The 16,042-nt window shown below is 36.3% G+C and overlaps 3 protein-coding genes across 3 annotated transcripts in view; 1 reads left to right on the top strand and 2 right to left on the bottom strand.

Annotated features, from left to right (window-relative positions):
- The window catches only part of vps8 (VPS8 subunit of CORVET complex), a 30,395-nt gene extending 30,016 nt beyond the window's left edge, over nt 1-379 (bottom strand). The window contains exon 1 of the mRNA XM_077582236.1: nt 317-379. Within this exon, the coding sequence (XP_077438362.1) occupies nt 317-361 (45 nt within the window). The 5' untranslated portion in view covers nt 362-379. The remainder of the gene's footprint in view (nt 1-316) is intronic.
- Nucleotides 64-9,497, bottom strand: LOC144061632 (rap1 GTPase-GDP dissociation stimulator 1). The gene is made up of 14 exons (XM_077582238.1): nt 9,213-9,497; nt 8,335-8,439; nt 8,026-8,148; nt 7,780-7,905; nt 6,948-7,076; nt 6,532-6,657; nt 5,459-5,602; nt 5,093-5,224; nt 4,866-5,000; nt 4,127-4,252; nt 3,870-4,009; nt 3,574-3,700; nt 2,482-2,610; nt 64-1,324 (listed from the first exon to the last, which is right to left on the bottom strand). Exons 1-14 carry the CDS (start codon nt 9,232-9,234, stop codon nt 1,197-1,199), a joined length of 1,692 nt encoding a protein of 563 aa, XP_077438364.1. The 5' UTR covers nt 9,235-9,497; the 3' UTR covers nt 64-1,196.
- Nucleotides 9,498-10,344: 847 nt separating this feature from the next.
- Nucleotides 10,345-15,652, top strand: galm (galactose mutarotase). Its single transcript, XM_077582153.1, has 9 exons — nt 10,345-10,673; nt 11,784-11,989; nt 12,054-12,208; nt 12,687-12,800; nt 13,306-13,398; nt 13,698-13,776; nt 14,595-14,745; nt 14,816-14,990; nt 15,096-15,652. The coding sequence occupies exons 2-9, from the start codon at nt 11,809-11,811 to the stop codon at nt 15,174-15,176; spliced, it is 1,029 nt and encodes a 342-aa protein (XP_077438279.1). The 5' UTR covers nt 10,345-10,673; nt 11,784-11,808; the 3' UTR covers nt 15,177-15,652.
- Nucleotides 15,653-16,042: the final 390 nt, after the last annotated feature.

Below are 16,042 nucleotides of genomic sequence, written 5' to 3' on the forward strand. Positions count from 1 at the left end.
CAGTGTAGTAGTGAGTACTAGTGACTCGTTTGTTAGCAACACAAAACAAACCACGGTCCAAGATAATGTTATATGTTTGCCTGATCTTTATTTCTACTGAAAATATATTTAAAAGATATTGCCATAAAATACTGCATTCCTTTCAAAATAAGACAACTTGGAAAGCTAACTGGAAATTTAAACAGTCCATATTAAAGCGCTTCATGATGCTGGATGGTCTCTGTGACATTTTACAGAATTACAGCTGATCCCCCCCAAAAAATTGTTAAATACAGTACATTTTAACGATGTTCTTATACTCCCATACAATAACTACCTCTTCTGAAGAATTCATCTTTTCTCCCATCATATAACAAAACATAATAAAAGCGTTACACGATCACACATGAGGCCATATGGTGGCCATAGACATAGTCTACACATCATATCAAAGCGAACATTTTTTCATTGCAATGTATATATAATTCCAGCTATGTCCAACCCTGCTTAAAAAAAAAAAAAACAGCACCAAGACTAGATTTTTTTTTATTATTATATATGATTTATTTCAGTTACTGGATGAGTAGAACATGTGTTTGGGATACAAATGTAATGTCATTTTAATGGAATTGTTTGTTGGCTGCATATCAGAATGGTAATTACTGATTAGCATGTCGGACATCCTTTGTGGCGTTTGCATGTTCTCCCCATGCTTGCAAGGGTTCTCCAGGTACTGAGGTTGCCTCCCACATTCCATTTACTTGGATCGTTGCCGTTAGGTGGTGTGAAAAGTTTGGACGATGAATTTGTGAGTTTTGTTAAAAAAAACATACTTCATGCATTTTTCAAAGCAAGGTCATGTGCCTCATATTCACCATAACCTGAAAACAACCGGGGGTAAGAGTGGGGGTGGCAATCACTACTTCCATTTCTAAATATAATGACATTGTTACAATAGCATGAACAAATCTGCTCTTTGAATTTGTTAATTACTGTTTAGAAGTTCAACACTTGCAAATAGTTCCACTAATCCAACATGTGTTGTGACTTTCTGTACACTGTATAATGTATATATACACCTTCTAATTAACTAACTTAAGTAAACCGGCAACTACAATAATTTCCATTTTACAACCATTTCTACATTTGAGAAGTTAATGTGCAGGAAGCAAAATCATCAAATAAGTACATTGCTGAAGATAAGGTCTTTCTTGTGCTCAGCTTGTGTCACCGAGAAGAGCTAGCGTGGAGCTAGCTTGTGACGCTAGCTGAGTGTTGCTGTGGTCAGTCAGTTTCATCAGGCTGTCTTTCATATTCACTTCCTCCAACTCGGCACTCATCACACCTAGAAAAAATAAGGTCAAAAGGAAGATAATAGTATTTGTATACCACTGCTCAAAACAAAAAGAAGATCATTTACAGAACCGGGTGTTTTACTTGCGCGTTAGAAAAAGAACCAACAAAACACCTAATATTTAGTAAAAAAAATTACATCGTAATGGTGTCAAAGGTAAGGCCATTATATGCCTATAGTTAACTGTGGAAAGGCTTAAAATACAGTGGTGTAATCATGTCCAACAAAATGGGCATCCGTCATTGATGGAATGCCCACCTCTCGTCTTTAGAACACTCTAAAAAGAGAATTGTTGAACCAATTTAATTGAATTGCTTCAAGTGGTGTAACACATGATTAAATTAAGTTAATCCAAGTCAATATGTTAAGTTTAATTAAATTTGAGGTCATTAAATTTAATATATCGATTTTGGATTAATTTATTAAACCCACAACCTCTCAGGGCGGACACCCTACCACTAAGCTACTGACTTGGTCTTTAACTCATTCACTGCCGTCGACGGCTATAGACGTCAGAAATTCATTTTAACAATTTCGATTAGTTTAACATTTTTCCACTTTTGTTAACAAGAGTATGAAAACCTAGAACTATTAAAATCATGCGATTAATTACAATAAAAATTTTCAGGCGATTACATTTTTTAATTATAATTAATCGCATGACTTCACTAGTTACCTCATGATTAATCACAAATTTTATATGTGTTTGTGATGTACAATTTAAAAAATTATAGGTTTTCATACTCTTGTTAACAAAAGTGGGGAAAAAATGTTAAACTAATAGAAATAGTTCAAATGAATTATTTACGTCTATAGTCGGCAATGGCAGTGAATGAGTTCATGGGAAAAGATGGCGGAAGGATTTGATTATTTGGTAATGTTGTTTATTCTAACAAGTCAGTTAATGCAAGCGGGTGAATTAGCAAGGAAGTTACATATGTTGTTTCTCTCAAAAACAGCTTGAAATTGTTTGTTTAGCCTGGAATCTAGTTGAGCCTGGTACTTCTTAAGCTAGCGGCTTTTGCTAGCAGATGGGTAAGCCCTTTTCCACGGAAAACGTGTTTGATGTCAATAAAATGGTGCGCAACCTGCAAGAGATTATTACATCATGAATGTGGGTGCAATATAAGATTTAAAACAACGCGTACCGCCGTTGGCCAGACTGCAGATGAGACCTAAAGCACTGTACTTGACTTCAGCTGTTCCCGTGGGATCTTCCAACATTTTCTTCAGCGATGTCAACAGCTCCGTCTCCCTAAAGAGATCCTTCATAGACTCTGTGGTCATACCGCCACGAAAACATTGTTTAACACACATGAAATTGCTTTGCATTCATCAAATAGTTCTATATCTTTTCTTCACAAGATCTACTGCAACAGTACAATGATTTTTAGGGGTCACATAGAGGTGGTTATTAACAAATAAAAATTCATCTCATAATGAATGGTACAAAAGCATTCTACTCCAAATGGTGTCGATTGCACTTCTTCAGCTTTGTAGCATCAGGGCAAAAAAAAGTGGTATGTTTTAACCCAACCTATTTATTTATTTATCTATCAGAAATAGGGCCCAATAATTACCATTATAGGTATTGCAAGTTACTGTCATTTGAAAGTAATTTGTTAGGTTACAATATTACTGTCTTTCAATTGCAATGTGTTAAACTAATGCTGCGTAACTTCTGAGTGATTTTCACCACAACAATTACAACATGAGTGTTTCCAGCCCTTTTTTAGGGGTGGCCAAGCATCCCTAAATTGAATCCCCAAAAGCAAAAGCATAAAAAGCAGGCTTTGATGCACCTTGTGACATGAAGAGGTGGCTTAAGGCAATGGTAGTTATTACCAAAAAAACGGCCAGCAGGTGGCAGCAGAGTATAAGAGATCAGCCAGGGCCATCATGCAAGGAGCTCTTTTTTTTTGTCAGTGTTTGAATGGAGGAATGTGAATATTGATTAAACTTAGCTATATTCTAATGCTAATAAATATACTTTTTTTTCCTAATGAAAGAAGAGACTCAAATTTATTTTGGCAGGTTCCATATTTTTATAGCAATAAATAAATGGCTGGGAGTGAATGAGTTAATGAATAGTTACAAATCTGAAATTTGTTGGTTTGGCATGAAAAATTGAATTTGGCATTTTCCATACTAAAAACTAGCCTGGAAACTTTGCACTCTGACATCTGTTGAATTAAGGGGTTAAACATCTGACGTTTGAGTAGAAGCTTAAAATACTTTACCGATGTCGATAGCAGATGCAATTGCCAAGGCAACCAGGGCCTCATTCTGCATGATGACATGCTCACTTTTGGACATGGAAATAAGGTGGCGAATTCCATCTGCCTTTACTATAGCCTGGATGACACCCTGTCAGAAAACGTTTATGTAAGTACAACAACAACAATAATAATAATAATAACCACAATAGTACATAACTGCTTTATTTAATATATTTTAAGTGGCCCAAGGACAGCAAAGCATAGATGCATTGATATCGCCACTGGGGTTTGGTTTGGATAAAAACAAAAAAACTCACTGGCCTGCGGCTGTGCCTTATAAGGGCGGACAATAGCCGACTGGCTTCTCCTCTTAGTCCTACATGGTCTTTGGCTTCACACCACTCCGTAACACGACATAGGAGAGTGGCATCAGTTCCCAGCACCAGAGCTGCTTCCTCTGGCGAACAGACAGAAGAACCCCAAAAAAATACATAACCGATTTTCAAATGTATTGGAAATGTGTGGGATTAATGCATTCAATACGATAAGCGTTCATTCACATGTAGATGTTTACCTTGTCCATCAGCCATCATGCGTAGCGTACCAAGCAGTTTGAATTGAACTGGGGGCATATCAGACCGCAGGAGGCTCTTGATCCTCACTGCCACGCCGTCGTCCATCATACGCACCTTATTGCTAGCTTCAAAACAGAAAATATTTGCATTGTGATTGGTTCATTTTGAACACAGCCACATCTTCACTTTTAAAGTCAACCTTGAACATTTCTTGACAATAATATGTTATATGTGACCTCACTAGTCTAAACATGACAGCGTGATTAATATTACATTTGTGGAATATGAGTTAAGCAGCAAAATTCAGCCGTTTTTATCCATCTCAGGGGGCGGCCATTTTGCCACTTGCTGCCGACTGAAGATGACATCACAGTTGCTCAGAGCTCAGGCAACCACTAATCACAGCTCACCTGTTTTCTGAAGCTGAGAGTGGGGCTGCTTAGAACATATTGTAAAAAAAAAAAAAAATTGGGGGGTTGACTTCCCCTTTAAGAGGGTCTTCCCACTTGTGCCACTAGATTATCCCAGTTGTTTATTTTTTATTCCCCCTTTTAAAAATATATTTTTTTCCAATCGGGCTGTTCACTTTTATTTATATCTCACATTAATTGTGGAAAGAGTTTTCAAATTATTTCCCATTCTTAATCATCACTAATGGTTCAATGTTTCACAGCTCTTTCTGTGACATAATTAATGTTTGTTTACAAACAAACCAAAACGAGTTATTTCTATCAGTACCTGGAATGGCTAAATTTCGTAGTGCGCTCAACCCAGCATGGAGAACGGACACGTCTCCTTCGTCAATATGCTGTTCCAACATCGTCAGGATGTGAGGAACCACGCCAAGGTCCATCATCTTCACACAGTTACTGTCTGGCATGAAAAAAAAATAGAACAATAAGAAGGAGAAACGTTCCCATCAAAAAGGTTCTGATACAGACAAAATATCAGGATGAATATTTTACCATTTCTGGCAAAGTTGGCAATAGCCAAGGCTCCGGACAACTGCAGCTGTGTGTTGGAGCTCTGCAGCCAGGACAGAACATCCTGGTACACCATACCTGAACCTTCACTGAAACATTTTTGCATGGACTCATCTGACAAATGCACACACACACACACACACACACATGGACACTGTACTTATATATTGATATCAGACCTCATAGATTATATCTTTATTTGGGCTTTTTCTGGTCACTTCATGATAGCAACAAGGCAAGCATTCAAATTAACGGATTGAGCGATTGATCTGGGGAAAATGAGATCAAGAGTACTGTATGACTTAAAATCCTAAAATGTAAAGAAAGGTTTCACCTTGCAGCACTCACCTCCTAAAAGCAGGGACACTATGAGATTAGAGGCAATCTTGATACTGCAAAGGGTCGCAGGCTCTGAACATCCCTGAAGGCCCCTGATCAGCTCAGATAACGCCTCTGGTACCCCGGATTCAACAAACTGAAACTTCAGGATATCTGTTGGGAAAGAAGCGCTGGTTAACACATCTAGGTTTTCTCTAACATTAGTTTTGTTCTATGCAATATTGTACTACTAAGCAATTTATTTTTGAGTTCAATCTTGATGAACTCATTCACTGCCATTGACAGCTATAGACGTCAAAAATGAATTTTAACTATTTCTATTAGTTTAACAGTTTTTCCACTTTTGTTAACAAGAGTATGAAAACCTAGAATTTTTTTATTGTACATTTAGAACAGATATGAAATTTGTGATTAATCACGAGTTAACTAGTGAAGTCATGCGATTAATTACGATTAAAAACTTTAATCGCCTGACGCTCCAAATTTTTTATAATATTTTCTTTTTCTTTTTTTTTATTCATAAATTCATTTTAACAGTTTCTATTAGTTTAACATTTTTTTCCACTTTTGTTATCAAGAGTACGAAAAACCTAGATTTTTTTAATTGTACATTTAGAACAGATATAAAATTTGTGATTAATTGTGAGTTAACTAGTGAAATCATGCGATTAATTACGCTGAAATTTTTTAATCGCCTGACGGTCCGATTTTTTTATTATCTTTAAGTCGCGTAATTAATGTAATTAATCGCATGACTTCAATAGTTAACTCACGATTAATCACACATTTTATATCTGTTCTAAATGTAAAATTAAAAAAATCTAGGTTTTCATACTCTTGATAACAGAAGTGGAAAAAAAAAGTTAAACTAATAGAAACTGTTAAAATTAATTTCTGACGTCAATAGCCGTCAATGGCAGTGAATGAGTTAATTTGTAAAAAAAAAAAAAAAAAAAAAGATAAACATCCTTCATCTATCTAGTAAAGCATTTGAGTCCATACGCCCCACCCACTAAGTGTACTCTCTCTCTCGTTCTCTTGTTCTATTCAACAGTTAGCATAAGCAACACATATAAACACACCATTCTCAGCCAGTGAGCCCAATATTTCCAGGATGGCGTGTTGACGTTCAGCATCCGGTGCTCGTTTCAGTTGAAATATCAGCACATCTCCTACATCAACTTCAATAAGAGCCTCCCTCGCAGAATCTGCAAACATGGGTTTTGTAGTTAGCTTCACAATGGAATTGGTGATACTTATCCCACGACTTTGAATTTTCATAGGATAATGTAAGTATCTAATAGCTCTGTACAAATTTATGAGACCACCAAATGTAACAACTACCCAATGTTTAGGGGATTTTTATGGCCGAATATACTTGTTCAGAACTTATTTCAGCTTACTAAAACAGTTTTAATATAAGAATGCACATATGTATTATATGAATATAATTGTATTTGCTTGGTATCTGTCAGCCGTCATCTGAATCCAAACTTACCCATGTCTGCCAAATTACAGAGCGCCAACACACAAACGTTGACCAGGGGATCATTTTCTGGATGTTTCCTCATGATAGACACGAGCTTGAGGATGACGCCAGAGTGAACTAACTGATCCTGTTGGTATGCTGTGTGGAGTGAGAGAAAATATATTATTGTGTTTCAGAGCATTCTGACAGAAATAAATACAGCATTGCTGGTTAACTTGGCATGTCAGAGGCAAAACAACAGATTTATTTGTTGTACCTTTTGTATCTGAAGTGGTCTATTACTATAAATTAAACAAAATCCTTTCAACAGTAAAGACCGTTTTTTTTTTTGGTACTATGGTCCAGATAGAAGTGGTGCACAATATAGTAATAGATTTTGAAAGGGTAGACCAAGCTAAGTTGATGTGTCGAATCTGCTGCTCTCCGTTATTCACTTGCATTTACCTTAAGTATGCTAGCTTCTGATTGGTTTGTGTTAGTCAGCTGATAATTATTAATTAATTAATTAATAATTAAAGTTTAAATTAAGAATGAATGCATCTCCATCCTGCCTTTTTTTTTTTTTTATAAACAGTGTCCCATTAACCACCAACGAATCCTTACATTAGACTATAGCTACCCTACGTGTATTTCTCGTTCTTGCAAATCTGCCACTTTATAAAGTCGCTACTTTGCGACTTTAAAAAGTGGCAAATTTGCGAGTTTTCTCTCTCTGCATTTCGCCACCGCTCTCTAACAAAAATCGATTTATACGTGGGCCCTAATACGCCGTCGTATGAATTTAACCTCGCGTAACAAGAAAGGAAAATAATAAAATATTTCAGCGTGAACGTAGACTCACGGTTGTCAAAGCAAATACGACCAATTGCTCTGCCAGTATTGAGCAGCATCTCTGGCTCACTACTGTCCAAATGAGGAACCAGCACCTTCACCAAGCCTGCCTCAATACACAAACCCCTGACTGCACCTAAAAGACAGAGATATTAAATTTTATGCTCCTAAATTCTATTAAGATGTCCAAATACATGTAGTTGTTGTATTTGCATGTTATTCATTGAATGCAGTAAAGATTTAAACTTTGTCCTACCTTCCCGGGCCATTTCCGCCACTAACAAGGCAACCTGGCAGCTCAGACTGCTTTTATTTTGTAAAGCCTGAGCAAGTATAGGTAGAATCCCACTTTTGGCAATTTGAACAGCAATGTCTTTCTCTGTAAAAAATGGGAATAAATTAGCTGTTAGTAACCGCACATGCCCAACGCCAGCAAAAGGAAGGTGTGTAAGAAATTGACTTAAGCGCAAACGGGAGAATATGCCCCTAAGTTCACAGACTGAATTAGGCTCCTGAATTGAAGTTGCACTGTGTATGGCATGCGTGTGTTTTTTTTTTTACTTACTCTTTTCTAACTGTGCAGCCAGAATTGTGTCCAAATGAGGTTTCAGCTCCTCTTCAATGAGTTCTGTACTCACACTGATAGCCTGGAGTGCATCGGACAGAGCATCTGCAAAACACAATCGCAATTACAAAGATACACTAACAACATAAGTCAATGAAGCAACAAATAGCCTACCAAAAGAAAAACAATAAGAGAATAAATCAAAGCTGTTGCGTCACCATTGATTTTAATAGTAGTAGTAGAATATGCGACATGGCCAGGCGCGATGACACTCAACAAAAAAACCGGACTAAAATCAAGAGCGATCATTCACTGGCCAACACAAAATTTATTACAGAAGTTTTGTTTTGTTTTTTTTTAAAGCTGATTTATGATCATTTTGATGTGCTTTTGATGTGCCCCCCCCCCCAAAAAAAAAGAAAATAAATAAATGTTTCCATGGATATGATTACATTCTAAGTTAGTTATGGGATGAAAAAACATATTGGATGATAACTAGTTTTTTTGTTTTTTTTCAGGCAGAGTTAAATCACAGGTCAATCTTGACCTTTAACCCTAAAGGTGAGGGCAGCGTTCTAACATATTAATAATGAATTGATCTATGTATTTTCTGTCCAGAGAGTGTACCCCTATGTTTCATGCACTGTTAGATGTTTATTTGATGTTCTGTCTTAATAGACTGGAGCTTAGAACCTTCTCCTGCTCACGTGAGATAAACAAGAGCCCTGTAGACGATAATCACCACAGATAATCCATTTTAAGTCAAACAAAAATAGCCTAGGAACATGACATGCTATCAAGGTGATGCGCACACTATCTATCTATCCATTGTGTGCATATCACAATAAATACATGTTCGAGTTAAATACAGTACTCACCACTGTCACCGGTGTCAGTCATGGCTGGCTGGCTGCGGTCTGCAAATATTCTGCTAGCGTCGGTGTCTGGCTAATTGCACTGTTAGCAGTTAACGCCTTGTGTGCAGAGGTGAAACTCACACTTTGGGATTTGGATGAACTAAGACTCTCTCTTTGAATTTGTATGTGTCTGTTTGTTTCTCATCTTCTGTCTGGTTCTCCAATAAAATTGGTCTTCTCTCCTCCTTCCTTCTCTCTCTGTGCTTGCTATTTGGACAGTACATTACAGACAGGGGAGTAGTGTCCCACCAGAGGGCGCTATTTGGATATCTTTCCAATATGGTAATAAACACTTTGGGATTTAATATGTTGTGTGTGGAAGGTAAGGGTCATTCCAGAACTGGAGTTTGGGGGACCAAGGCTGCCAAAATTCAAAATAAATAAATAAATTACTAAATAAATAATTAAATGACTAAAAGTGAAAATGTTTATATCCGTTTTTATTTTCACTTTTGGCCATTTATTTATTTTTGAATTTTGGCAGTTTTGGTCCTCCATAGTGGAGGACATTTTACATCCCACCCATCAAATTTTAAATAATCCACATCCAAAATACGAAAACAGGCAATTTCTGAGTAAATTTACTTGTCCTGAGGCCAAATCTAATATACCTCTAAATCTAAATACCTATATTTCATTTGCATATATATCACGTGACTTCACCAGTGCGGACTGCGGAAGTGAATGAGTTGTGTACGGAACACAGAGCAACTTAGGGAGTGTTATTATCCTAATTATAAATTATTATTGCCCATCTATCCATGACATCTACTAGTTGAACTGAAGTTCGCCTGTCGGTAGAAGTAGCACATTTAGTCGGGGTTTATAAAATGCGATATTCACATAAATTGGAGTCTTAATGGTCTGTATCATACATGCAGTGTATTCCTTATATTATCAGCTTTTCAAATAGCCCACATCAAAGGTTAAACAATAAAACAAGGGGAAATATAAAAGAAACTGTACATCAAGTTTGTGAAAGAAAGTTATTTTGCGTGCAAAAAGATAGGCGTGCTCAGGCGCTACACGCTTGAGCGCACGCCTGCCCTGTCGCGGAGGGTAACAACATGGCTTCCGTGTTTTCAGTTGGCCAGACGCTCTCTATATACGGCTCTGCAATTCCTTGAACAACACTGCGTTCTGCTGGAGTAGGAAGGCAGAAACAGATCATGCCACCTGCAATCACAGACCCTTCTCAGATCATGTGCTATGAGAAGGTGCAATAGCAGGAGCGGACTGAAGAGGACAGAAATACGCTGTAGTAGCTTCATGCCTGCCACAATTAAGTAGAGGAAGATAGCTCGTGTTGACAAAACTTATTTCCTCCCCCTTATTTGAGTCTTTATGACATGCCATGATGACTTAAAGGACTAAACGAACGAAGGAAATAAGTCGTGACATCGCGGGGGCTACCATTTTGACGTGAGTTTGTTTTTGACATGAACTCTGTCGTAACAGTGCTTAACCCCTGATGTGCTATAGCGTCAAAAAGCATATCGATTTTTCTATTCGCGGAGCGCGTTTCATTACTTTTCAAAGAAACACCACAAAATGACATTTTAACACAAAATATGAATACGGAAATAATGTGATCAAAGAAATGGCAACAGACGGAAGTGAAAAAGTTGTATCGGGACACGTACCCCAAAATTTAACCCATAATTTGGGACCCCGGTCAGCTCGGGGTCCCTGCCTTATTATTATTATTATGATGATGACGGTGATGATGATGATGGTGATTATTATTATTGTTATTGTTGTTGTTGTTGTTGTTGTTGTTATTGAGAAGACATCCATGCAAAATGATAAAATTAAGAAAACATCACATTTCATCTTTGCAAGAAGAACAGTCAGTTTAGAATATTTTATCCAACAATCAATTTTATCAACGAATACAAATTTAAATGTTGGGTCCCATTCAAAATATGAATGAAAGGAACCGAAAAAGTTGTATCGGGACACGTACCCCGAAATTTAACCCATAATTTGGGACCCCCGTCAGCTCGGGGTCCCTGCATTATTATTATTATTATTATTATTATTGTTGTTGTTATTGTTATTGTTGTTGTTGTTGTTATTGAGAAGACATCCATGCAAAATAATAAAATTAAGAAAACATCACATTTCATCTTTGCAAGAAGAACAGTCAGTTTAGAATATTTTATCCAACAATCAATTTTATCAACGAATACAAATTTAAATGTTGAGTCCCATTCAAAATATGAATGAAAGGAACCTGTCTCCATCTATAAAAAAAAACAAAACAACTAATATTCATTTTCCAAATAAAAAAAAGCATATTTACTCAAGGTTCTCCATTATTTTTGGCTCTTAGTCAGAATTATTTTACACTAAAATGTATTTTATAAATTCCATATTAAGAGCTAAACTTCGGTTTTATCGCTTCCTGATTTAATTCCCATCTAAAGGTTCCAACTTTGAAAATTCCTATAACCCTAATTGTAATAATTATAAGAAATATTTTGCATGGTGTATTTATATTCCAATTTAAAAAAAAAAACATATTTGCAGACGCAGCCCTATCTAGTGGAATAAGATGACACAGGTTCAATGTCAGCCGTGGGGGAATTTATCCAGCAAGGTGGATCTGTGGACCCTCCAGTCCCCTCAAGTGAAGGTGGAGGTCCTTACACTGGGGGCCATCATCAGGTCTGTTTGGAGCAAGGGGAAAGATGGTCTGCTGGAAGATGTCGTCTTGGGCTATGATGACCTGGAAGGTAAGCAGTGGCAAGTGAAAAAAATGTTTTTTTAAGCAGTAGCACACCTGCCTCCTGTTGCTAGGTTATGTGTCGGACAAACGGTACTTTGGAGCTGTGGTGGGCCGCGTAGCCAACAGGATTGCTCAAGGATGTTTTGTAGTAGAAGGAAAAACATACCAATTAGATCTCAACAATGGACCTAATGCTCTGCATGGAGGGCTCCGTGGCTTTAATAAGGTAAGACAAAGTTGTGGTACCGCCCTTCAAAGTAGTATAAAAAGGTTGTAAGTGTCTGTAATCGGGATACTTGTGAGACGAATGCAGCCATTTTTCTGTAAACTTGCTTGTGTCCGGAATATTCTGTAAAAAATAAAACTTTCGAAGGAACTGTTCACCGATCTCCAGCCTGCATTCGGATAACCAACATTCTCACTACCCGAAAGAAAACAAACACGCGGAAGAAAAATATTCTTTTCTTCAACAATATGGAGGAAAGTGAGCTTGACAACGAGATTGAAGATGACATCGGCGGCTCCATTTCTACCTGACTTGTTGCGATGACACCATGGAAGCCCCGAAAGTCATTTCCTGCCGTTCTCAATCTTTCACTGTAGCTAAACATGCCACTACTACTACTACTACTCTTCAGTGCAGCAGGACTCATATTCTATATTCTATTCTCATATTTTAATCTATATTATGGTTATCTGTTTAGGCTATTTGGATTGCTACAGTAGTGGAAAATGGTGTGAAAATGTGTCTTACCAGCCCGGATGGAGACCAGGGCTACCCCGGAGAGATGCGGGTCTCTGTTACCTACACGTTGCAGGTAAACCTAGATTTAGCTACAAATTAGTCCAATTTGCATATATATATATATATATATATATATATATATATATATATATATATATATATATATATATATATATATATATATATATATATATATATATATATATATAAATATATATATATAAATATATATATATAAATATATATATAAATATATATATATAAATATATATAAATATATATATATAAATATATATATATATAAATATATATATACATATATATATATATATATATATATATATATTTATATATATATATATATATATATATTTATATATATATATATATATATATATATATATATATATATATATATATATATATATGGTAACAAAGACATACTGTATGCCTTGCATTTCTCCAGTTGAAGGCTAACAAACAAGGTCAAAATTAAAATACAAAAATGTGTATCCCTAAATATTGAATGGTTTTGACTATAATGAAGTGACCCATTGATGTTGTTGTTTTCTATTCAGGAGGAAACACTGACTGCTGAGTATCAAGCCCAGTCTTCTAAAACGACACCAATTAACCTCACCAACCACTCCTACTTCAACCTTGCTGGACAGGTAATAGAAAAAACATTAGGACATTTCCCATTAGGAATCAGGTGCAGCACAGATCTGACTGTAGCAGGTCATTCATCCTGAAGTTGCTCAGTGATTCCGTGAGGAAAACAAACAAACAAAAGATACTGTACAATTGAAAAAATGTGTATGCCCAGCCATTACATTTAAATAAAGATTACTTGACTCGACTGCATGGAGACAGAAGTAAAAAAAAATGTACAATGATAGCCTGAACTTTGGAGCCCATGGACTTCACCAAATTTTGAATTTTAAAATGATGTTTTGCATGTATGTTACAGAGTGCAGATATCTACAGCCACGAAGTGTCCATCATTGCTGATTCCTACTTGCCAGTGGATGACACATCTATTCCCACAGGTAAAACGATTTAATCGTTTTCAATAAAATAAGAACGCAAATTTCTTGTAGATCATAGCAGATAAGAAAACAACCAAGTCCCATCACTGTTGAGCTATAAACGGCTTCATTGGAGGAGCATTTTTATTAATTTTTTGTTTGTAGGTTAATCCCAGGGAACTGAAGCAAGAGTTTTATTGTAATAAAAATGTGACAAAATTACGGAAGCGTATTGCATTCACTTGGAAAAAAAAAAATTCTGACAATTTTTTGAGGGGGGTATTTTTTTTTTATTATTTTCTGAATATTTTTTTCTGTTTTACTGCATATTTTTTTCTGTCAAAAAGATATTCAGAAAAACAGGCTGAAAAAAAAATATTCAGAAAAATGGGAGGGAAATTATTTTTTTAAAAAACGAGAAAAAAACAGAGCTGGTGTTCTGTTTTTCGGAGTAATTTATTTTTTTTACCTCTGAACTCCAAGTGACTCGCTAATAGCGGAAGCGGACACTTTCCCGCATACCTCCATATGCAATAAGATGGTCATGTTTACTTACTGGCTCTCAATAAAGGAATGAATGTGTATACTGTATTGTGGTTTGTTCTCTAATCTCATTTCTTATTTCGTTATTAAATACAAACAATAATACGTCAACATAAATCATAATTTCTGAATGGGCCCCAAGCCACTTTTTACATGAAAAGTTGGGCCCCAAGGTAAAAAAGGTTAAGAACCCCTCCCTGATCTATGACTATTGTACTATAAAAACATTGTTTAGTCTTCTACTAGGTCTTTCATTTTTATTTACTTTTCAGAAAGTGTTTTTGTTTTTGTTGCAGGAGAAATCAACGCAGTAGATGGCTCACCCTTTGACCTCAGGCAACCCGTTCTGATTGGCCCTCAGCTAAAGAAAATTCCAGGTGGGGGATTTGACCACAACTTCTGTCTGTCATCTCCAGGAGACCCATGGACCGAGAGGGTCGCTGCTAGGTTCGGTTAATAGTTTCTTAGCCGCATCTTTAACACTTGTTTGTCTCACATTCTAACCCTCTCATTTCAGGGTTTACCACCCAGCCAGCGGTCGCATTTTACAGGTTTCGACCAGCCAACCAGGAGTCCAATTCTATACAGCTAACTTCCTGGATGGCTCGATAATAGGTAAAGGTGGAGTGAAATATGGGAAACACTGCTCCTTCTGTTTGGAGGCTCAGAATTGGCCTGATGCTGTCAACCAGGTATGAAATTTACTCAGAAGAACATACGATGACCTTTATTAAATGCAAATGTGCTTTTAATGCAATACATCATACAGTAGGAAAAAACTTTGTGTCTTTTATCAGGCTTCGTTTCCTGGCTGCCTTCTCCGTCCTGGAGAGAAATATCGACACCTGACTCGCTTCACATTCACTTCTGCTGATTGATATTGTTGCTGAATTCCAGATTGTGAGATACTTATGATAACTATTAATTATGTTTCATTCACAGTAGGCCTGGGACTATAGTATCTTATATCCATTCTATTTATTTTTCTTTCTTTCTTTTTACTTTCTTTCTTTTTTATATTACTCCCCATTTGCATTTGAATTTGTAACTCATTATTTGGTGTGCAACTCAACTTTTTCCACAATGAACTTCCAGAGCAGGAAATGACATGTTGAGAAGTTGGCCTACTTCTATTTTTATCATTTTTAAAACTATCTGAAAAATGTACGTTTAAAATATATATTTTTTTTTTTCAGTAATAATTTATTCAGAATAATAAAAATAAATAAATGAACTGTATGTGTTTGGTGTTAGGCTTCAAATTGTCTCTAAACCAGCACAACTGCACAAAGGAGTTTTGTACAACGCTCGCATTCTGAGATCTTGATTAATGCTCCAACAATATCTCGTTTGCCTGTCTGAAGTTTTTTTTGATAGGTGGGGTTGGGGCTTGGTCGGGTTTAGGAACTTCGAAGGGCTTCTCACCCGATCAGCTGTTTTTAGACACGTCACACAAGGAAGTGAGAGCCGATCCTGTCAACGTGAGATTTTTTCTCTAATGAATGAAAATAAATGAATATGTAAATAGATACATAAAACCGAGTCCCTAGTGGCTATTAAATACATCATTTGATTTGATTGAACATTGGGTTTAAAAAAAAAACGCTCACAAATTAGAAAACAACTTATTTTTCCAGGTTTGTCGTTATTAATGTGATGATGTCATCTGGATTTAAACTACACTTCCTGTTTGTAGAACCGCTATCAACACATTTGCATTCGGGTTGGTTGATGACACAAAGTC

The sequence above is a fragment of the Vanacampus margaritifer genome, chromosome 12 (genome assembly GCF_051991255.1).
Source record: "Vanacampus margaritifer isolate UIUO_Vmar chromosome 12, RoL_Vmar_1.0, whole genome shotgun sequence".
NCBI classification, from domain to species: Eukaryota; Metazoa; Chordata; class Actinopteri; order Syngnathiformes; family Syngnathidae; genus Vanacampus; species Vanacampus margaritifer.